The 19,629-nt window shown below is 46.5% G+C and overlaps 1 protein-coding gene across 3 annotated transcripts in view; it reads left to right on the top strand.

Moving 5' to 3' along the window:
* The window catches only part of FBXO38 (F-box protein 38), a 93,302-nt gene extending 74,533 nt beyond the window's left edge, over window positions 1-18,769 (top strand). For all 3 annotated transcript variants that reach the window (XM_075856619.1, XM_075856620.1, XM_075856617.1), the window contains 3 exons: window positions 2,627-2,730; window positions 16,753-16,866; window positions 17,515-18,769. In XM_075856619.1, the coding sequence (XP_075712734.1) occupies window positions 2,627-2,730; window positions 16,753-16,866; window positions 17,515-17,693 (397 nt within the window). In that variant the 3' untranslated portion in view covers window positions 17,694-18,769. The remainder of the gene's footprint in view (window positions 1-2,626; window positions 2,731-16,752; window positions 16,867-17,514) is intronic.
* The last annotated feature ends 860 nt before the right edge of the window (window positions 18,770-19,629 follow it).

The following is a 19,629-nucleotide window of genomic DNA, read 5'->3' as shown; positions in this document are numbered from 1 at the left end:
AGGTTCGGCATTTTCAAATGGCATTGCATCACTGAAACAGGGAGAATTCCTCCCGCCTATCAATATTTGCGACGCATACCTTCATATACCCATTGCAAGGACCCACTATTTCCTTCGATTCGCAATGGGTTCTCTATATTTCCAGTTTGTTGCTCTCCTTTTTGGGCTCGCCACGTTTCCTCATGTTATCATAAAAGTGTAGCTAAACGTTTGACAAACTTCAGCCATGTCATAGTGACATGTCAGAAGTTTGGATTGGTGGGGGTACGAGCACTGAGACCCCCACCAATCGCTAGAACGAAACAGCTGAAGCGCTTTTGTGAGCGCTAAGTCGCTTCGTGTCTGTTCGGCTTTTTCCGGAAATAAATGTATAGTGTACGGACTCAATAGAAAGGCTATGAGTCCGTACTCCGATACATCGGTTTTCCGGAAAAAGCCGAACAGACACGAAGCGGCTGAGCGCTCACACAAGCACTTCAGCTGCTTCATTCTAGCGATTGGTGGGGGTTTCAGTGCTTGAACCCCCACCAATCCAAACTTCTGACATGTCACTATGACATGTCAGAAGTTTGTCAAACATTTAGCTACACTTTAAGGTCCTGGAAACTTTCATGGCACTTCTCCTCGCCAGCGGAGTGTCTGTTATCCATTACATGGGTGACCTCTTCTCTTTTGTCCTCTCTGGAGGGAGCCTTCACAATCTTCTCAGTCTCCAAATCTTTATGGACACTTCGAGAGATTGTGGAATGACTCGTCAGCTATCTAAAATCCTCATTGGTCCAAACTCAGAGTATGGAGTTTTTAGGAATGATACTTCATACACCAGAACAGCAAGGGTCTTTCTTCTGGTTGACAAGGTAGCCTCTATTCGAACTGAGGTGTTTTTTTGCCAGGACACTCCTTTATTTATCCTTTTTCTGCATGCGAGTGCTGGGCAGAATGGTGTCCACCTTTTAAGGGGGTTCCATTTGCACAATTATTTTCCAGGTCCCTCCAGATGGCAATCTCTTTACGTTGGGACAAGTATCAGGATTTTCTGGACCGGTTGATTCTCCTGCCCTTGGGTCCGTCAGGAGTTGCGATGGTGGGAGACCTCACCGACCATTTTGAAGGGTCATTCTTTTCCTCCACTCGAGTGGCTGGTCATCTCAATGGATGCCAATTTGTCCTGGTGGGGTGCAGTTTTTGGTCCTCACACAGTTCAGGGAACTTGGTCGGTTTAAGAAATATACTTGCAGATAAACCTTCTGTAACTGAGTGCAATCTTCCTAGCCCCCTCCCACCGGACTCTTTTTATTCAGGGTCGGACGTTCAGGATCCAGATTGACAACTCCACGGCTTATCTGAACCACCACGGCAGCATCAGTAGTGGGGCGAGTCTGTAGGATCCTACTGTGGGCGGAGCAACCTATTCAAGCGCTTTTAAGCGATCCACATACCAGGAGTGGACAATTGGACCGCAGATTTTCTCAGCCGACAGACTAGATCCAGGAGAGTGGTCACTTCACCCAAGTCTATCTAATCAACTGTGCCAGAGGTGGGGCAACCAAGATGTAGATTTATTTTGCGTCCCGTCTCAACCACAAGGTTCCAATCTACGTGGCTAGAAAACAGGATGCTAGGGCAATCACAGTCCTGGAAGGTAGCTTTTTCTGGTGGCTATTGCCACCGTCAGGCGGATTTCGGAACCTAATTGACTTATCCTGCAAGTCACCTTTTGTGGCCATCCATAGGGATAAAGTGGTGTTCCAACCTCTTCCGTCTTTTCTACCAAAGGTAGTCTCTACCTTCCATATTGAGCAAGTTTTACCAAATTAGTTCTTTGGCCTATTCTGATGCCCATCTGGGTCGGATTGTTGCAGGCAGCTGTGTGTTAAGCGGGTCACATAGCTGTACATTTATTTAGTTTTTCTCCTACCCTCTGGGACTGATTTAGGAGGGAAAATGGGGCTGTCCCCCCCCCCCTCCCAATGATTAACGAGAAAGCAAGATTTTTGCACTTCCTGTAAAATCTATTTTGTCTTTGAATTCATTGAGGGGGACAGATCCCACCCTCTTATCTTTTATTTATTTTTTTATTCTATGCCCGGGACCTTTATTTCTGTTTGGTTTTCCCCCGTTCCCGTGGACAAGTTTGCCTTCTTTTCTTCCTACTGCTTTTGTGTTAGCCGGTGTCTGTGGAAACGGCATGGCCTTCTTGAACGAAGCCAAGACTCTTTCCTACCTAGTGTCTCCTCCTAGTGGCAGGAGCATATACCCAGGGTGCTGTGTCCCCCAATGGATTCAACGATAAGTAGATTTTTACAGTGTGTACAACAATGAAATGGGAGATAGTCATCAACACCATCACATCCACCTAACAGCAGTCTGGTGCAAAAGTGGGCTGAAGCCCTCATGTTGGACAGTATTTTGAATCTGGGCATACTCAACTGTTGTGTATTATATGGATATCTAACTTAAAAGCTTTTGCATGTATGTTTTATATAGAGTTAGAATTATAATTTTTTTTATTTTTTTATTTTTTTTTTAACCTTGAAACTAATAAGCTGTAAAGCTTTATATTTGATTCAGCTAATACGTCCTGGACTTATAATCTCTTTTATTTTTATTTTATTTTTCTCTTCAGAGAGCTCATTAAATACGAATTCTTTCCCGAGGCCACTCGCACAGAAGATGATGTAAAAAAATATACAAAATATCCCTGGGGTCGAGACATTTACACCCTGGAAGGTAATTAAAAACATCTCTCAAATTTTTGGAGGAAAAAAATGTTACTCATTGAAACCAACTAATAGCTGAACTGTGCTCTGTCGGCCTATTTAATAGGATAATTCTGCAATTGCTAAATAATAGTTTATTGGTTAAATTTGGACCCAATGGGGTAAAAAAATGTGGGTTAAAAAATAATAAAAATTACATATATATATATATATATATATATATATATATATATCCTTGTTTTAACAAGGTAGATGAAGATCTTTTAAAAGAAAAAAAGAAGCCGGCGTGTTATCGACAGTGGAAGCCGCGCCAGCCATAAGTTTCCCCTACAGTGACTGCTACAGGAGTTATAAAATGCCCCAAGTGTATTAATGTACGCCAATTATTTCAAAACATTTTTTTTTTTCTTTCACTGTGTTTTTATTGAAAACTGATTTTGTAGTAACAAACAATAAAAAGAAAACTTACAGCCAGGCAAGTTTTCAAAGTCCATGTTTGACTAGAAAGATCTGAATAGTAGTCATTCCATTGTGCATGCTTTTGAAAAAAAAACAAAAAAACATTTTCTTGTAATACAAGCGTCTAAGCAAAATCGTGAAGAAGATAGTTATGCCTGCAGTGGCGACACCACATTCAATAATATCTGCGTCTTTTGGTTGCAGATACTATTGAACACTATAGAAGAGCAGGGAGGTAGCTCCCTACTCTGCCATTTACTAGGCTACAGGCCACGTTGGGCTGCAGCCTATCGGGCAGGGACAGTGTGATGACGTCAGCGTTGATTCGCTCTGTTAGTCGCGGGAAGTATGTGAGTATGACTTTTTTTGTTTTATTTGTTTGAGGGTCGCTATATGGTGCTATGTACATAAGAGGGGGTTGCTATATGGCGCTATCTACGGGAGGTGGGGCCTGTATGGCGCTATCTACGGGAGGTGGGGGCTGTATGGCGCGATCTACAAGTGAGGTGTTGCATTGTCTACAGGGGATAGTGCTGTATGGCACTATCTGCAGAAGGCACTATCTACAAGGGGGGCTGTGTGTGGCACCTAGGGGAGGGGGGGCAGTCAAAAGTTTGATATGGGGCTCAGTCTTTCCTGGTTTTGCCCCTGAATGCCAGTGTACAGTACACAAATTTTGCCTTATATAACTATGAGGAAAGACGTTCAAGGAAATTATCTTGAACCATACATATATAGTGTTAAAATAATCCCTAGCATGCAGGCAAAAGCTTTCTAGGGGATTGGCTTCATCCAATAGGAATCAAACCTTACCAGCATGTTATTTATGGATGCTGTCAGGTGTTCAAGGGTGCGAATTTCACGAATACTAGTTCATAATTCCTTTTTAGAGGAAGGTCTATCGGTGTCTTAGTTGCAGTAAGGATGAGGTGGTACAGCCTTGTGGATTGTGTCCCAATTTCTCTTAGAGGAGCATTAAAATAAACGTAAATAGGATATCTAAGGGGATATCATATCTTAGAATCCTAGATGTTACATTTCTTCTTTCCTCCAGAAGGGTCTTATCTAGGTGCATTCTCAAATAATAAAAAACAGAGTGGTTTCCTGGGCTAGACACCTCCAAGCAGGTGAATGGGACCAATCTATGTATTCGATGGAGGGCTGGAGTTTAGTACCAGAACATCAATATTTTGTATTGAGTTTATTTAGGTAACATACATATCATCCACCATCCAAATAATCCTCCAGAGGTCGGGTCAAATGGTCCTTCTAAAGAGGTCTTCCCAACCCGCCATATATTTGTGTGGATGAGGAGATTACCATTTGGTGTACTCAGGATTGAATAAATGTCCAAGACCAGACCTTTAATTAAAGTCCTCTTAAGGAAAATCTTATTAAAATCAGAGGCTAGCGATACCTTGGTGTAGTCAAAGTTGTGTACCATGAAGTGGCAGACATGTAGGTAGTGAAAAAACTCTGTATCAGGGAGTATGGATGGATGCTTTAGATGGGATAGAGTGTGATTTCAGAGTGGTGGTACTATGAGAGTGTGAGTACTATGTCTGATAAGTGGAAGATATCATCTGTTGGCCGCTGCCTTGTCATGCAAGGTGTATGCTGGTATTGAGGGGTTATACGGTATGGAGGTCATGGGGAAAGTGTTCCAAAGCTAAGGGGAAACTATTTCTACAGTATATCCAGAGATCTCTAGTAAATTTCACGCGACACAGTAAGGATCATGATAGAGGAAAGGGGGCGTTACTCCATACAAGTGAGTCGGGGTGAATAGATGGCAGCTGTTTTTTTTCAGTTTCTGTCCTCTTCTTAAAAGTCATATGGGAGGACCATGATGCGATGCGTCTCAGGTGCACAACCCAGTGGTTTTGTAGAGGGATGGCTACTGGAAGGGTTTCAAAGTAATGAGTTTTACCAGAGAGTAACTTTTACATAGAAAATATGGCTAGAGAACTAAATTGTTATTGGGATTTCTGTTTATCTAGTAGCTCGTGGAATAGAGGGGGGGGGGGGGGCATTAGTGTACTCAGTGGAGTATGATATAATAATAACTCCCAAGTATTTGATGGATTAGTCTTTCCATTGAAATCAGTAGTTTTGTTTTAAGTAATTGCAGGAGAGAAATAGGAATGTTGAGGGAGAATGGCTTTGCATGTGTTTATTTTATATCCTGAAAGCTGACCATATTCCTGAAGAATGGCATGCAGATTTGTAAGGGTAATGTGTAGGCTGGTTAATGTGAGGAGAGGATATCATCGGTATAAAGGGAAGTCTTAAATTCCCGATCTCGTACCCTCGCTCCCATTATATCTGGATGTTGTTGGATCCTGGCAGCTAGGAGTTCAATACAAAGAACAAATAGCAGAGGGAACTATGGGCAACCTTGTCGTGTGCTATTGAGGATATTAACCCGTTAGTGACCGCCAATACGCCTTTTAACGGCGGCCACTAACGGGCTTTATTCTGATGCATATGCCTTTTTACGGCACTGCATCAGGATAAAGTAAACAGAGCAGGGAGCTGTCAAATCTCAGAGGCAGCTGAGGGCTGGGGGCGTCCCTGCTCTACCGTGTGAGATCGATATTAGTATCGATCACACCCGTTTAACCCCTCAGATGCGGTGCACAATAGCGTGCACAGCATCTGAGTGGTTTTGGAGAGAGGGAGGGAGCTCCCTCTCATCCCACAGACACATGGCGATCTTATCGCCGGGTGTCAGTGTCTGCGATGGCAGCCGGGGGCCTAATAAAGGCCCCCAGGTCTGCCTGTAGCGAATGCCTGCTAGATCATGCCGGAGGCATGACCTAGCACAGGGGTCTCAAACTCGGCCGGGTAAGTGGGCCGCATATAGAAAAAATGGGAAGTTGGCGGGCCGCATTACTTTCAAATTTGATACAATACAAAATTATTGTTAATCAATTAGTTATTTCAACTACTATAACACTATATTACTAGAATAATAATACTACATTACTATAATAGCGCTAGGTTTAAAATTTGAGATATTTCTCCACGTGCTTATTTCAACAATCCAGCTTTCCAGTTTAAGTGTCGCTAAATGAAGTCCGGCGGCTCAGTTAGCACACATGTCAGGATTGGGCAGCCCCTTTTTAGATAGTGCTCTGTGGATGCGGCCGCAGTGCCCTCTGTGGATGCTGCCGCAGTGCCCTCTGTGGATGCTGCCGCAGTGCCCTCTGTGGATGCTGCCGCAGTGCCCTCTGTGGATGCTGCCGCAGTGCCCTCTGTGGATGCTGCCGCAGTGCCCTCTGTGGATGCTGCCGCAGTGCCCTCTGTGGATGCTGCCGCAGTGCCCTCTGTGGATGCTGCCGCAGTGCCCTCTGTGGATGCTGCCGCAGTGCCCTCTGTGGATGCTGCCGCAGTGCCCTCTGTGGATGCTGCCGCAGTGCCCTCTGTGGATGCTGCCGCAGTGCCCTCTGTGGATGCTGCCGCAGTGCCCTCTGTGGATGCTGCCGCAGTGCCCTCTGTGGATGCTGCCGCAGTGCCCTCTGTGGATGCTGCCGCAGTGCCCTCTGTGGATGCTGCCGCAGTGCCCTCTGTGGATGCTGCCGCAGTGCCCTCTGTGGATGCGGCCGCAGTGCCCTCTGTGGATGCGGCCGCAGTGCCCTCTGTGGATGCGGCCGCAGTGCCCTCTGTGGATGCGGCCGCAGTGCCCTCTGTGGATGCGGCCGCAGTGCCCTCTGTGGATGCGGCCGCAGTGCCCTCTGTGGATGCGGCCGCAGTGCCCTCTGTGGATGCGGCCGCAGTGCCCTCTGTGGATGCGGCCGCAGTGCCCTCTGTGGATGCGGCCGCAGTGCCCTCTGTGGATGCGGCCGCAGTGCCCTCTGTGGATGCGGCCGCAGTGCCCTCTGTGGATGCGGCCGCAGTGCCCTCTGTGGATGCGGCCGCAGTGCCCTCTGTGGATGCGGCCGCAGTGCCCTCTGTGGATGCGGCCGCAGTGCCCTCTGTGGATGCGGCCGCAGTGCCCTCTGTGGATGCGGCCGCAGTGCCCTCTGTGGATGCGGCCGCAGTGCCCTCTGTGGATGCGGCCGCAGTGCCCTCTGTGGATGCGGCCGCAGTGCCCTCTGTGGATGCGGCCGCAGTGCCCTCTGTGGATGCGGCCGCAGTGCCCTCTGTGGATGCGGCCGCAGTGCCCTCTGTGGATGCGGCCGCAGTGCCCTCTGTGGATGCGGCCGCAGTGCCCTCTGTGGATGCGGCCGCAGTGCCCTCTGTGGATGCGGCCGCAGTGCCCTCTGTGGATGCGGCCGCAGTGCCCTCTGTGGATGCGGCCGCAGTGCCCTCTGTGGATGAGGCCGCAGTGCCCTCTGTGGATGAGGCCGCAGTGCCCTCTGTGGATGAGGCCGCAGTGCCCTCTGTGGATGAGGCCGCAGTGCCCTCTGTGGATGAGGCCGCAGTGCCCTCTGTGGATGAGGCCGCAGTGCCCTCTGTGGATGAGGCCGCAGTGCCCTCTGTAGATGAGGCCGCAGTGCCCTCTGTAGATGAGGCCCCAGTGCCCTCTGTAGATGAGGCCCCAGTGCCCTCTGTAGATGAGGCCCCAGTGCCCTCTGTAGATGAGGCCCCAGTGCCCTCTGTAGATGAGGCCCCAGTGCCCTCTGTAGATGAGGCCACAGTGCCCTCTGTAGATGAGGCCACAGTGCCCTCTGTAGATGAGGCCACACACCCCTAGATAATGCTAGTGTCCTCTTCAGATACTGTCACACACCCACTTGTAGATAACGCCCCAGTGCCCTCTGTAGAGGCTGCCCCAGTGCCCTCTGTAGAGGCTGCCCCAGTGCCCTCTGTAGAGGCTGCCCCAGTGCCCTCTGTAGAGGCTGCCCCAGTGCCCTCTGTAGAGGCTGCCCCAGTGATGTCAGGGGCTTGCCCAGAGCTGGAGTCCCAGGCAGAGCGCTAGTAGGCTCTTCCTGGGACTCCAGCTGTGCTCCTGTCATCACTGGGACTCCTGCTCTGGGGAAGCCTCTGACATCATTGTCGATGTATGAACAGCGATGTCAGAGGCTTCCCCAGAGTCCCGGAGCAGAGCCGATAATAGCGCTCTGCCCGGGACTCCGCTCTGGGGAAGACCCTGACACACTGTCCATGTATGGGCAGCGATGTCAGGGAATTCCACAGAGTCCAGGAGCAGAGCCGACACCAGCGCTCTGCTCCGCTCTGGGCAAGACCCTGACACACTGTGGAATTCCCTGACATCGCTGCCCATATATGGACAGAGTCCCGGAGCAGAGCCTGTACTAGCGCTCTGCCCGGGACTCCGGCTCTGGGGAAGCCCCAGACATCGCTGTTCATATGTGGACAGCGATGTCAGGGAATTCCACAGAGTCCCGGAGCAGAGCCGACACCAGCGCTCTGCTCGGGACTCCGGCTCTGGGGAAGCCCCAGACATCGCTGTTCATATGTTGACAGCGATGTCCGGGAATTCCAGTGTCTCGGAGCAGAGCCGATACTAGCGGCTCTGTGTTCCGCGGGCCGCAGATGACAGCCCCAGAGGCCGCATGCGGCCCGCGGGCCGCGTGCTTGGGACCCCTGACATACAGTATAATGCCCCACACACTATAATGCCCACATAGCTGCCTTACAGTATAATGCCTCCCATAGCTGTCCCATACAGTATAATGCCCCCCATAGCTGTCCCATACAGTATAATGCCCCCCCATAGCTGTCCCATACAGTATAATGCCCCCCATAGCTGTCCCATACAGTATAATGCCACCATAGCTGTCCCATACAGTATAATGCCCCCCATAGCTGTCCCATACAGTATAATGCCCCCCATAGCTGCCCCATACAGTATAATGCCCCCCATAGCTGCCCACACAGTATAATGCCCCCCATAGCTGCCCACACAGTATAATGCCCCCCATAGCTGCCCCCACACAGTCTAATGCCCCCATAGCTGCCCCCACACAGTCTAATGCCCCCATAGCTGCCCCCACACAGTCTAATGCCCCCATAGCTGCCCCTACAAAGCATAATGCCCCGATAGCTGCCCCCTGCACAGTATAAATTCCCCGATGGCTGCCCCACAGTATAATTCCCTCCATAGCTGCCCCCACAATATAATGCCCCCATACACTATAATGACCTCCATAGCTGCCACATACAGTATAATGCCCCCATAGCTGTCCCATAGAGTATTATGCCCCCATAACTGTCCGATACAGTATAACACCCCCCATACAGTATAATGCCCCACTCAGCTGTCCCATACAGTATAATGCCCTCCATAGCTACCACATACAGTATGATGCCCCCACACACTACAATGCCCCCCACACCTGCCTTATAGTATAATGCCCCCCATAGCTGACCCATAAAGTATAATGCCCCCAAAGCTGTCACATACAGTATAATGCCCCCCCACACACTATAATGCCCGCCATAGCTGTCTTATAGTATAATTCCCCATACAGTATAATGCCCCCCATAGCTGTCCCATACAGTATGCCCCATAGCTGTCCCATACAGTATGCCCCATAGCTGTCCCGTACAGTATAATGCCCCCATAGCTGTCCCGTACAGTATAATGCCCCCATAGCTGTCCCATACAGTATAATGCCCCCATACAGTATAATGCCCCCACACACTATAATGCCCCCCATAGCGGCCTTACAGTATAATGCCCCCCCATAGCTGTCATATACAGTATAATGCCCCCCCATAGCTGTCCCATACAGTATAATGCCCCCCATAGCTGTCCCATACAGTATAATGCCCCCATAGCTGTCCCATACAGTATAATGCCCCCCCATAGCTGTCCCATACAGTATAATGCCCCCCCATAACTGTCCCATACAGTATAATGCCCCCCCATAACTGTCCCATACAGTAGAAATGCCCGCCCATAGCCGTCCCATACAGTATAATGCCCCCCCATAGCTGTCCTATACAGTATAATGCCCCCCATAGCTGTCCCATACAGTATAATGCCCCCCCATACAGTATAATGCTCCCTTAGCAGCTACCATATGAGCCCCCCTCCCATACCCAGTATAATGCCCCATACGTACCTAATAGAAAAATAACAATTACTTACCTATACCCGCTCCCACAAAGTGTGGAGGAGATCCTTCTCTTCTGCACTGTGCTGTGAGTGACTCGGCGCAGACAGGAGCGATGACGTCACTACATGGCACCTGCCTGCGCCGAGCTGCTCTCGGCACAGTGAATGCTGGAGCAAGGCTTCAGCATTGAACTGAACTGTATCTGCGTCCTGAGGACGCAAGTACAGTTGGAAGCAGGATCAGCGCGGTAAGCTGTGTGTGGCAACGGGGGCTTAGGACCTTGGTCACAATTTCGACCTTTGCGCACCCTATAGCTACGCAACTGCACACAGATACACCTTTTCATTTAAAAAGTTTTTTTGCCTTTCAAAAGGTGTACATGGTATTGAGGCCCTTGAAGGCAAACACAAAAAGGTAACCCTAACCTCTTCCCACGCCATTGCGTTGTGGTGGAGGAGGTAACATTCCGAGCGGCCTCACCCGCTTAGCCTGCTCTGTATGCAGCGGGTGTCAGCTGTGTTTTACAGATGGCACCCGGAACAGCGATCGCGCTGTTCCTGGCTGTTTAACCACTTAGATGCTGCGATCGCAGCAGCTAAGACGTTACAAAGAGGGGGCGCCCCCTCTGACAGCTCATCATCCCCCCAGCAAAGCGATCGGGGGCGTGGGGCACCAATGGTTGTTATGCCAGCCCAGGGGCCTAATAAAAGGCCCCCAGGGTTGCCTTTCTTAATCACCTTATAAGCCATTTCTCTGGCACGGCTTAACAGGTGTCTGTAAAAATGACTATATACATCAATACATTACATTAGTATTGCAGTGTATTGTACCAGCAATCTAACGATCGCTGGTTCAAGTCCCCTATGGGGACTAATGAAATGTGTAAAAAAATAAAAACAAAATTTCAAAAGTCCTAAAAAAAAAACACTTATTTTTTATTTCTTACAATACTTCAGAGGAAAAATGGGAAAACGACAAAATTAGTATCGCTGTATCCGTAAAAGTCCAAACTATTACATTATAGCATTCTTTAAAGCGCACGGTGAATGCGGTAAAAATATAAAACACCAGAATCGCTGTTTCTTGATCACTTCATATCTCACAAAAGATTAAATGTAGCCCAAAAAATATAAAAGTAGTAAAACTTTAAAAAAAAAAACAAAACAAAAAAACCCATATATATTTGGCATCGAGATAATCGTAATGACTGGTAGAATAAGTTAACATGCCATTTTTACCGTATGGTGAAAGCCATAAAAACAAAACCCCTCAAAAGATTGAGGAATCAGTTTTTTTCCTATTCCACCAGACAAATAATTTTTAGCCAGTTTCCCAATACATTATATGGTACAACAAATGGTACCGGTAAAAATGACAACTTGTTCTGAAAAAGACAAGCCCTCATATGGCTATATTGACGGATACATAAAAGTTATGGCTTTTGGAAGATGGGGAGGAAAAAAATGAAAATCCCAAAAATGGCTGGGTCCTGAAGGGTTAAGGAAAGGAGGCAGGAGTGGCAATTTTGTTCCCCCCTTAATGGTCTCATTCAGGATCACACCCATAATCTATATCAGGGGTCTCAAACACGCGGCCCATGTGTCCATCATCTGCGGCCCGCGGGGCACCAGAGCTCCATCGGGAGAGGAGAGAGCAGGCCGAAGGAGGAGAGTGTCGCCTTTCCTTCATGACGTCATGAAGGAACGCACTCCCTTTCCCGCACTGCTGGATCGTTGGTGGTAGGTGAGTAATGGCCAAACAGCCCCCTGTAGATAGCGCCCCTCACCCCCCCCCCCCCTCACTGTAGTTGGCTCCATTGGGGCTCCCTCTAGGAGTGGAATCCCGAGCCAGAACATCGCCAACGCTCAGGCTGGAGTTTCCTCATATATGGCCAGTGACTAAAGGGGCTCCACCAGCAGAGGAATCCCTGGGCCAGAGCGTCGGCAAATCTCTGGCCGGGGAATGCGGTCCAGGAGGATTCCCCTGGCGTCACTGTACATATACGGACAGTGATATCAAGGGCTCCTCCAGCAGAGGAATTCCTGGCCAGAGCGCTCTGGCCAGGGAATACAGTCCAGGAGGATCCCCTGATATCATGGTCCATATATGGACAGTGACTTCAGGGGCTCCTCCAGCAGAGGAATCCCCGGCCAGAGTGATAGCAACACTCTGACTGGGGATTCCACCCCTAGAGGGAGCCCCAATGGAGCTTATAGGGGGTGTGGCACTATCTAGACGTGGGTCTGTGTGTGGGGTATCTACATGTAAATAATACATGTAGGATGTGCGGTCCATGTCTAGTTTCTCACAATGCTGATATATCGTCTATTCTCCTCAATTTTGTTGTCTTAATGTTATAGTAATGTAGTTGTGTCATAGTAATGTAGTATTATTATAGTAATTAACAATAACTTTGTATTGTATCAAATTTGAAATCAATGCGGCTCGTCAAATTAAAAAAAATTTCTATGTGCGGCCCATTTATCCAGCCAAGTTTGAGACCCCTGCTGTATGTGGTAGCTATGGAGGGCATTATACTGCATGGGACAGCTGAGGGGGCGTAATACTGTATGGGACAGTTATGGGGGCATAATACAGTATGGGACAGTTATGGGGGCATTATACTGTATGGGACAGCTATGGGTGTCATAGTGTGGGGGCATTATAGTGTATGGGGGGCATTATACTGTATGGGACAGCTATGGGGGGGCATTATACTGTATGGGTGCATTATACTGTAAGGCAGCTATGTGGGCATTATACTGTATGTGGTAGCTATGGAGGGCGTTATACTGTGTGGGACAGCTATGGGGGGCATTATACTGCATGGGACAGCTGAGGGGGGCATTATAATGTATGGGGGTGTTATACTGTATGGGACAGTTATGGGGGCATAATACTGTATGGGACAGCTATGGGGGCATTATACTGTATGGGACAGCTATAGGTGTCATTATAGTGTATGGGGGGCATTATACTGTGGGGGCATCTATCGGGGGCTTTATACTGTGCAGGGGGCATTATGCTGTGTAGGGGACAGCTATGGGGGCATTCTACTGTATGTGGCAGCTATGGAGGTCATTATAGTGTGAGGGGCATTATATTTTGGGGGCAGCTATGGAGGGCATTATACTGTGGGCTATGGGGGGGCATTATATTTTGTAGGGGGCATTATGCTGTGTAAGGTGCCGCTATGAGGGCATTATGCTGTGTAGGGGGGAGCTATGGGGGCATTATACTGTGGGGGCAGCTATGGGGGGCATTATGCTGTGTAGGGGGCAGCTATGGGGGGCATTATGCTGTGTAGGGGGCAGCTATGGGGGGCATTATGCTGTGTAGAGGGCAGCTATGGGGGGCATTATACTGTGTTGGGGCAGCTATGGGGGCATTATACTGTGTTGGGGCAGCTATGGGGAGCATTATGCTGTGTAGGCATTCATGGGGTCTATCGGGCAAGGCGGCTCGGCATGGGCGTTCGCAGATCTGGTGGTGTTGGGGAGAGGTACGGGGGCACAAGCTGAATGTTTGCACCTGGGCCCATGAGCCTTGATCTACACCCCTGTCAGTGTGTTTTGTGTAACTTTGTAAATACTATTAGAAATTAGTTTTACTTTTTTAGATACAAGTGCTCTGTATTCTCTATACAGAGCAGCTATATCGTTTGCTATTCACTGAATTAGTCAGTCCTGCGGACCTTATGGGTTCAGTGTCGGCAGATTCTGTGTGTCTCTGACAATCAGGATCCACATGTAAACTATCACAATTAAGTTCATAACACTGAACCCGTCAAGTCTGCGGGATTGACTGGTTCAGTGAATATCGAATGACACAGCTGCTCTGTATACAGCGAATACAGAACAGCTATATGTAAAAAAAAAAAATATTTACAAAGTTACATCAAATTCACCGATACACCATTTTATTTAAAAAACACAATGTTTGCCTTTCAAAGGTTTACATCGCCTTTAGCATTTAAAGGTGTTACATTAATGGGGTATTCCCATCTTAGACATTTATGACATATACACAGGATAACTCCCGTTTACTTCTATGGTAGTTACGGAAAAAGTAAAGCACAGTGAGTGGTTTTCATAATTTTAGCCACCACCTCTTTTATTCTTCGCCAGGATATGGCGACTAGCGCCACCTGACCAGATGGGACAGGGCCTAGGGACGCCTTTCTAATTAGGGAAATTATGCTCTTACGTATATATTATATATTTATACCTAAATTTCTTAAAACTTCTTATTATTTTTTATACCCAGCGTGTGCTGGTTTTGTCCAGAAAATAAATTTTTTCTTTTTTGTCATTATCTCGAACGGTACCGTGCAATATTTATTGCACTGACTGGAAAGTACTATAGGAATTCTATTAACGCCTTTAACGAGTAAAAAGTGGACCAAGATGTCAAAGTCGGCTGAACTTAATGTGGAAGGGGAGGCCATGTCGCACATCTCCTGGGTCAGGGATGTGTAGCTGTTTTATCCGCCAGGCTGCCGACAATCCAAATCAGAATATTTCCACCTAATTTTTTGAGGAAAACCGAAGGTGGAGGGATAAACAAAAGGGAAAGGACAAACACAGAAACAACATTGATAGACAAACAAAGCACAACAAGAACTACAAAAAACAGAAATTCTATGCATGGTTATTCCCAGGTCAAGGCAACCTGGAATGGAACTAGACTTGGGGCCTAACAAACCAAATGGAGGTTGGTCTAGTGCAAATCTTAAGATGAAAGAACTGTGAAAGGAATCCCAATACTAAAAGGGGATAAAATCAGATCATCAAAAAGAGAAAACGTGTAGAGTTAACTAGGAGCGATGATTGTCAGTCTGCACCATATTTTAGTAAGGAAATAAAATGTTATGCCTTAAAAGAAGTAGCTACAGTGACGGGACGAAGTTCAATTGTAGGAGGCTAAAATGGAAGGTTCAAATAGTGCCCAAAGGGTTTCTCAGGTGGGGCCTGCCAATGATGATGGTAAATGGGCCATTGAGGATCTCGAGAGGTGGAACGTCGTCTTGTGCAACAGACTGGCGCCAGACCATTGGGGGAAGGTGCAGAGCGGAGCCCACCTCCCAGCCCTGTAGCTTCAGTGCAGGAATCCCAAAAGTCTCAGAAATAAGGGATGTGATGGTAGGAATTACATTTTACTGATTTTCTATCTCTAGGGACTATCAGGGCGAAACGAATACCCTAGCCAGAGTCGATGCGATGTACCCAGAGGATGTCAAAGGGAGGGTGGAGATGCTTCAGTTTCTGTAGAGTGACCCAAGAAATGTCAGGGTGCAGCTGCATATGGGCACTGTCAAATTCAAAATTTCTTAAATTTCGTGCTTTTGTCATTCTCTAACTCTTGTGATGAGAAAATTATGGACACAACAAATAGTCTCTTGGTTGTGCAGTAGTGCCGAAGGTATTTAGGTCTATGCCAAGCTTGATTTTATGCGTGGCTGGAGCTACAATTATGGTGTTGAAGATGGCTTCTAGGGTGACATGTAGGTTTTCCTCCCTCATGGCCTTTTGGAGACCATTCACCCTTTTTTCGTTTCTGCATACCTATTGTTTAGATCTGCATTGTGCAGTTGCATATCACGAAGGGTTGTTGACTGTGTAGCAATGGTGGTCCAGAGGCGGATACATAACTTCTACTATTGTTGTGGTCCTCCTCATAGTATTCACACAGGATGTTGTAGATCTTGTCTAAATGCAGATATTTCAGAGCTGCAGGCATATCATCGCGCCAAAACTCTGACATGCATCGGTAGCAGAATCTGATCCCTCAAACCAGATTCTGAAGATAGGGCCCAAGAGTCTAGCAAATTGTGATAGAGGGGGTAGCCCCTAGGGCTTCATCAGGGACGTCTTGCCACTTGCTGGAACCTACGTTAATTGGATCTGTCCTATTAAATGGGGGGGGGGGGTGGCACCGTCTGGTTCCTGTGTGATTGCAGTGGGGGGGGGGGGAGTCACCCTGTCATCCTAATGCTGGAGCCGCATTTGGCGTCCGTACGGTACGGCATGCACCTCCAGCAGCTGGTAAACGTACGGGTCGAGTGTGAAGAGGCTAAAAACTGCAGTATGGGTAGAGGAGCAATCCCTGGTCCTGCGTGTGGTCTTTTTTCCCCATCTATGGTTCTTGATGAAGCTTGATTAGGATGGTGTTATAGTGCAGGTCTGGAGCTCAGCACCTATGTGTCCTCTTTCATCAGCCGCTAGCCAGGCCTGTCCATCGTTTTTTTATTTTAAACAAAAAAATTTGGTGCATATATATGTCAACCATGAGGTGGGGAAAGGAAGAGAAATGTGTCTAATATGTCTAGCAAGTTGTTGTAAATGCCACGTGCAACATTTTGAGAATCACAGAATTGTAGTAAAATTAAGAGACAAATCCATGCATTAGTAAAAATTCTTCCTAGTCTTCAACAGTTTATTTTATATCGCAGTTTTGCTTAATATGTGCTTGGTTTTTTTTTTAGTCCCTGTATATGGCATACGAATTGTTGATCTTAACTAATTCTATCAATGGTTTTCCAGGTGTTGTGGATAGTGCCCCATACTCAATGATCACAGACTTTCCTTGGTTACGCTCACTGAGAACTGCTGAACCAAACGGCTATGCAAGATATGACTTTGAGGATGATGAAAAAAGTAAGTTGAATAAAAAATGGCCACTTTTGAACATCCTACAGTTTACATATGAAATTATTCTACATAAAAAAAAAAAAAGAGTAACTTTGTAAATACAATTCAGTATCTATCTTGTAAGGATACCAAATTACAGCCTGTATTATAATCCAGGGCTGGATCACAATTCTATAGACTTGAGAGTTCAAAACTCTAAGCATTCCCTGCTGGCTCAATGTCTATACAAAGATTGTTCTGATGTTTTGTATTCTAGAAAGTGCAGCCTTTCTACCAGGTACAGCACAGCTTGAAAAATGTTTAATTCCGCTAAGTTGCTAGGGATGTGCTTGACAACGGTTTCCAATGACAGCCAGAAGAATTGTGAATATAACACAGGCTGTAACTCTGGATCAAGATAAATATAACATTAGTAATGCAAAAGTTACTCAACTTTTTAAATGTAATTCTTTATGTAAAGTGTAAAATTTGTGTTCAAAAGTGCACATACCTTTTAACAAGTAAAATTCTCCAAGTAGTTAGACTCATTGGGAATGGTACGTTGTGTGTCCTTTCAGAAGCGTTGTATGTGAACAGTACTCTGATCCATTCCTTAACATGAGGCCTTGACTTTGCACATTTTGGTTATTTAATTTTGTTTCTTTTTATTACCAGCTACAATATATGCACCAAGGAGGAAAGGACAGCTTTCTGCGGATATTTGTATGGAAACAATTGGTGAGGAGATTTCAGAGCTACGGCAGATGAAAAAGGGGGTTTTCCAGCGAGTCGTTGCCATATTTATCCATTACTGTGATGTTAATGGAGAGCCTGTGGAAGATGCCTATATTTAGACGGAACTGATTGCCGCCATCATCACATCAGTTTTACTTTCTCTAGCTGCATAGGCTGGAGATGTGGCAGGTAAAAGGTTGTTCTAATGGTAATGATCAACTCTCCCAATTGGATCCTTTTGCAGCAAGCTACTCTTATACTGTAGGTAACAGTGGGGCAGTCATTTCTCTGAAGTCCAGCAAAGAAAATGGTACACTGGGACAGCTCAACACACTTTTTGCATCGGCATCAAGTCTTCCTGTGAGCTTGGATACATAGATAGTGCTGTTTTGCATAGGACTGTGGTGTAGTCCTCTCGAAGATGATCAAAAACAGTATTCATCAAGATCATACATTCAGAGTCATAGGTCCATTAACCATCTGGCTACTTCATATTCACAATTCAATGAATTGAAATTATATTGTATGATGGTGGTAGCCCTCAACTCTGGACTAAAACAGCTGAGCTTTTTAGTAAAACTGGTTAGTACTCGTTAGAATATGAGATATTCCCAGGAGATGGATAAGCGTCTTTAGGCAGCGATACACTGCTATATTTCACAACCCGAACAGCTTTGTACAAGCGTGTCGGTGGTGGTGGCCTAGCTTAATGGGAGACCCCATAGAGGATGTGGTGAATGATGCAAAGGCCTTAAGGTATTGTCCAGTCTGAAAAAAAGATATAAGCAAATTATTATTATTTCACAGTCTCTTGCTGTGATCTTGACAAAGAAGGATTCGACAGTTCAGTATGTTACCCTTACAAGACAGGTATGCAGCACTGACAATTCTGTGGGCTGCGAAGGGTTATTTGTTCATTGCAAAGCAAAGTCCTTTTCTTTTGTTTTTATGATTCTAAATCATTACGATTCCTTGCACTGAGTTGAAGCTATCATATTCTCGAAGAATAAACACGATTCAAAGGAGCAGCTTCTAATTAATGTAAAACTTTGTATTTTTTTGTAATTTTTTTTTCTAATTGCACAGAGCAGATTGTAAAAAGTGTAAAAATGCTTTGTCTGGATTTTTGACTCTACCTTCTGCACCCTTCCAGATATGGTAAAACAATGTCAAGTAAAAAGTAAATGAACTGTCAGACGTGTCACTGTGTGTCTTGATGTCAAATTGTGGTACAAAATGTAGTAGATTGCTTGGATAGCTGCGTTGTTAAAGTGAAGCTCCAGGCAATTTTTGAGAATTCGTAAAATGAAGCTGCTAGGATCACGTAACATAACTGCGCTGTTAAAGGGGTTATCCAGGATTTTAAAATAGATGGCCTATTCTTAGGAAAGTCCATTAACCCGTTAGTGACCGGCCCATCGTGTTTCTACGTCGGTCACTAACGGGCTTTATTCCGATGCCATAGACTTTTTACGTTGCGGCATCGGAATAAGTAAACCGAGCAGGGAGCTGTCAAATCTCCCTGCTCTCAGCTGCTAGAGGCAGCTGAGGGCTGGAAGCGTCCCTGCTCTGCCGTGTGAGATCGATATTAGTATCGATCTCACACGTTTAACCCCTCAGATGTGGTGCTCAATAGCGTGCACCGCATCTGAGTGGTTTTGGAGAGAGGGAGGGAGCTCCCTCTCTCTCCCACCGACACCCGGCGATACGATCGCCGAGTGTCTGTGTCTCTAATGGCAGCCGGGGGTCTAATAAAGGCCCCCAGGTTTGCCTGGAGTGAATGCCTGCTAGATCATGCCGCAGGCATGACCTAGCAGATGCCTGTCCGTGTTAAACGGACAGGCAGTAATACACTGCAATACAAAAGTATTGCAGTGTATTATAATAGCGATCGCAGAATCGCGTATTAAAGTCCCCTAATGGGACTAGTAAAAAAGTGAAAAAAAAGTTTAATAAAGTTAATTTTAAAAAAAATGTGAAAAAAAATGAAAAACCCAGCTTTTCCCCTTACAAAATGCTTTACTATTAAAAAAACAAAATAAAGTTAAAAAGTTA

The sequence above is a fragment of the Rhinoderma darwinii genome, chromosome 3 (genome assembly GCF_050947455.1).
Source record: "Rhinoderma darwinii isolate aRhiDar2 chromosome 3, aRhiDar2.hap1, whole genome shotgun sequence".
Classification (NCBI taxonomy): domain Eukaryota; kingdom Metazoa; phylum Chordata; class Amphibia; order Anura; family Rhinodermatidae; genus Rhinoderma; species Rhinoderma darwinii.
Note: the sequence above shows the minus strand (reverse complement) of the source record. Positions and strands in the feature narration are given on the sequence as shown.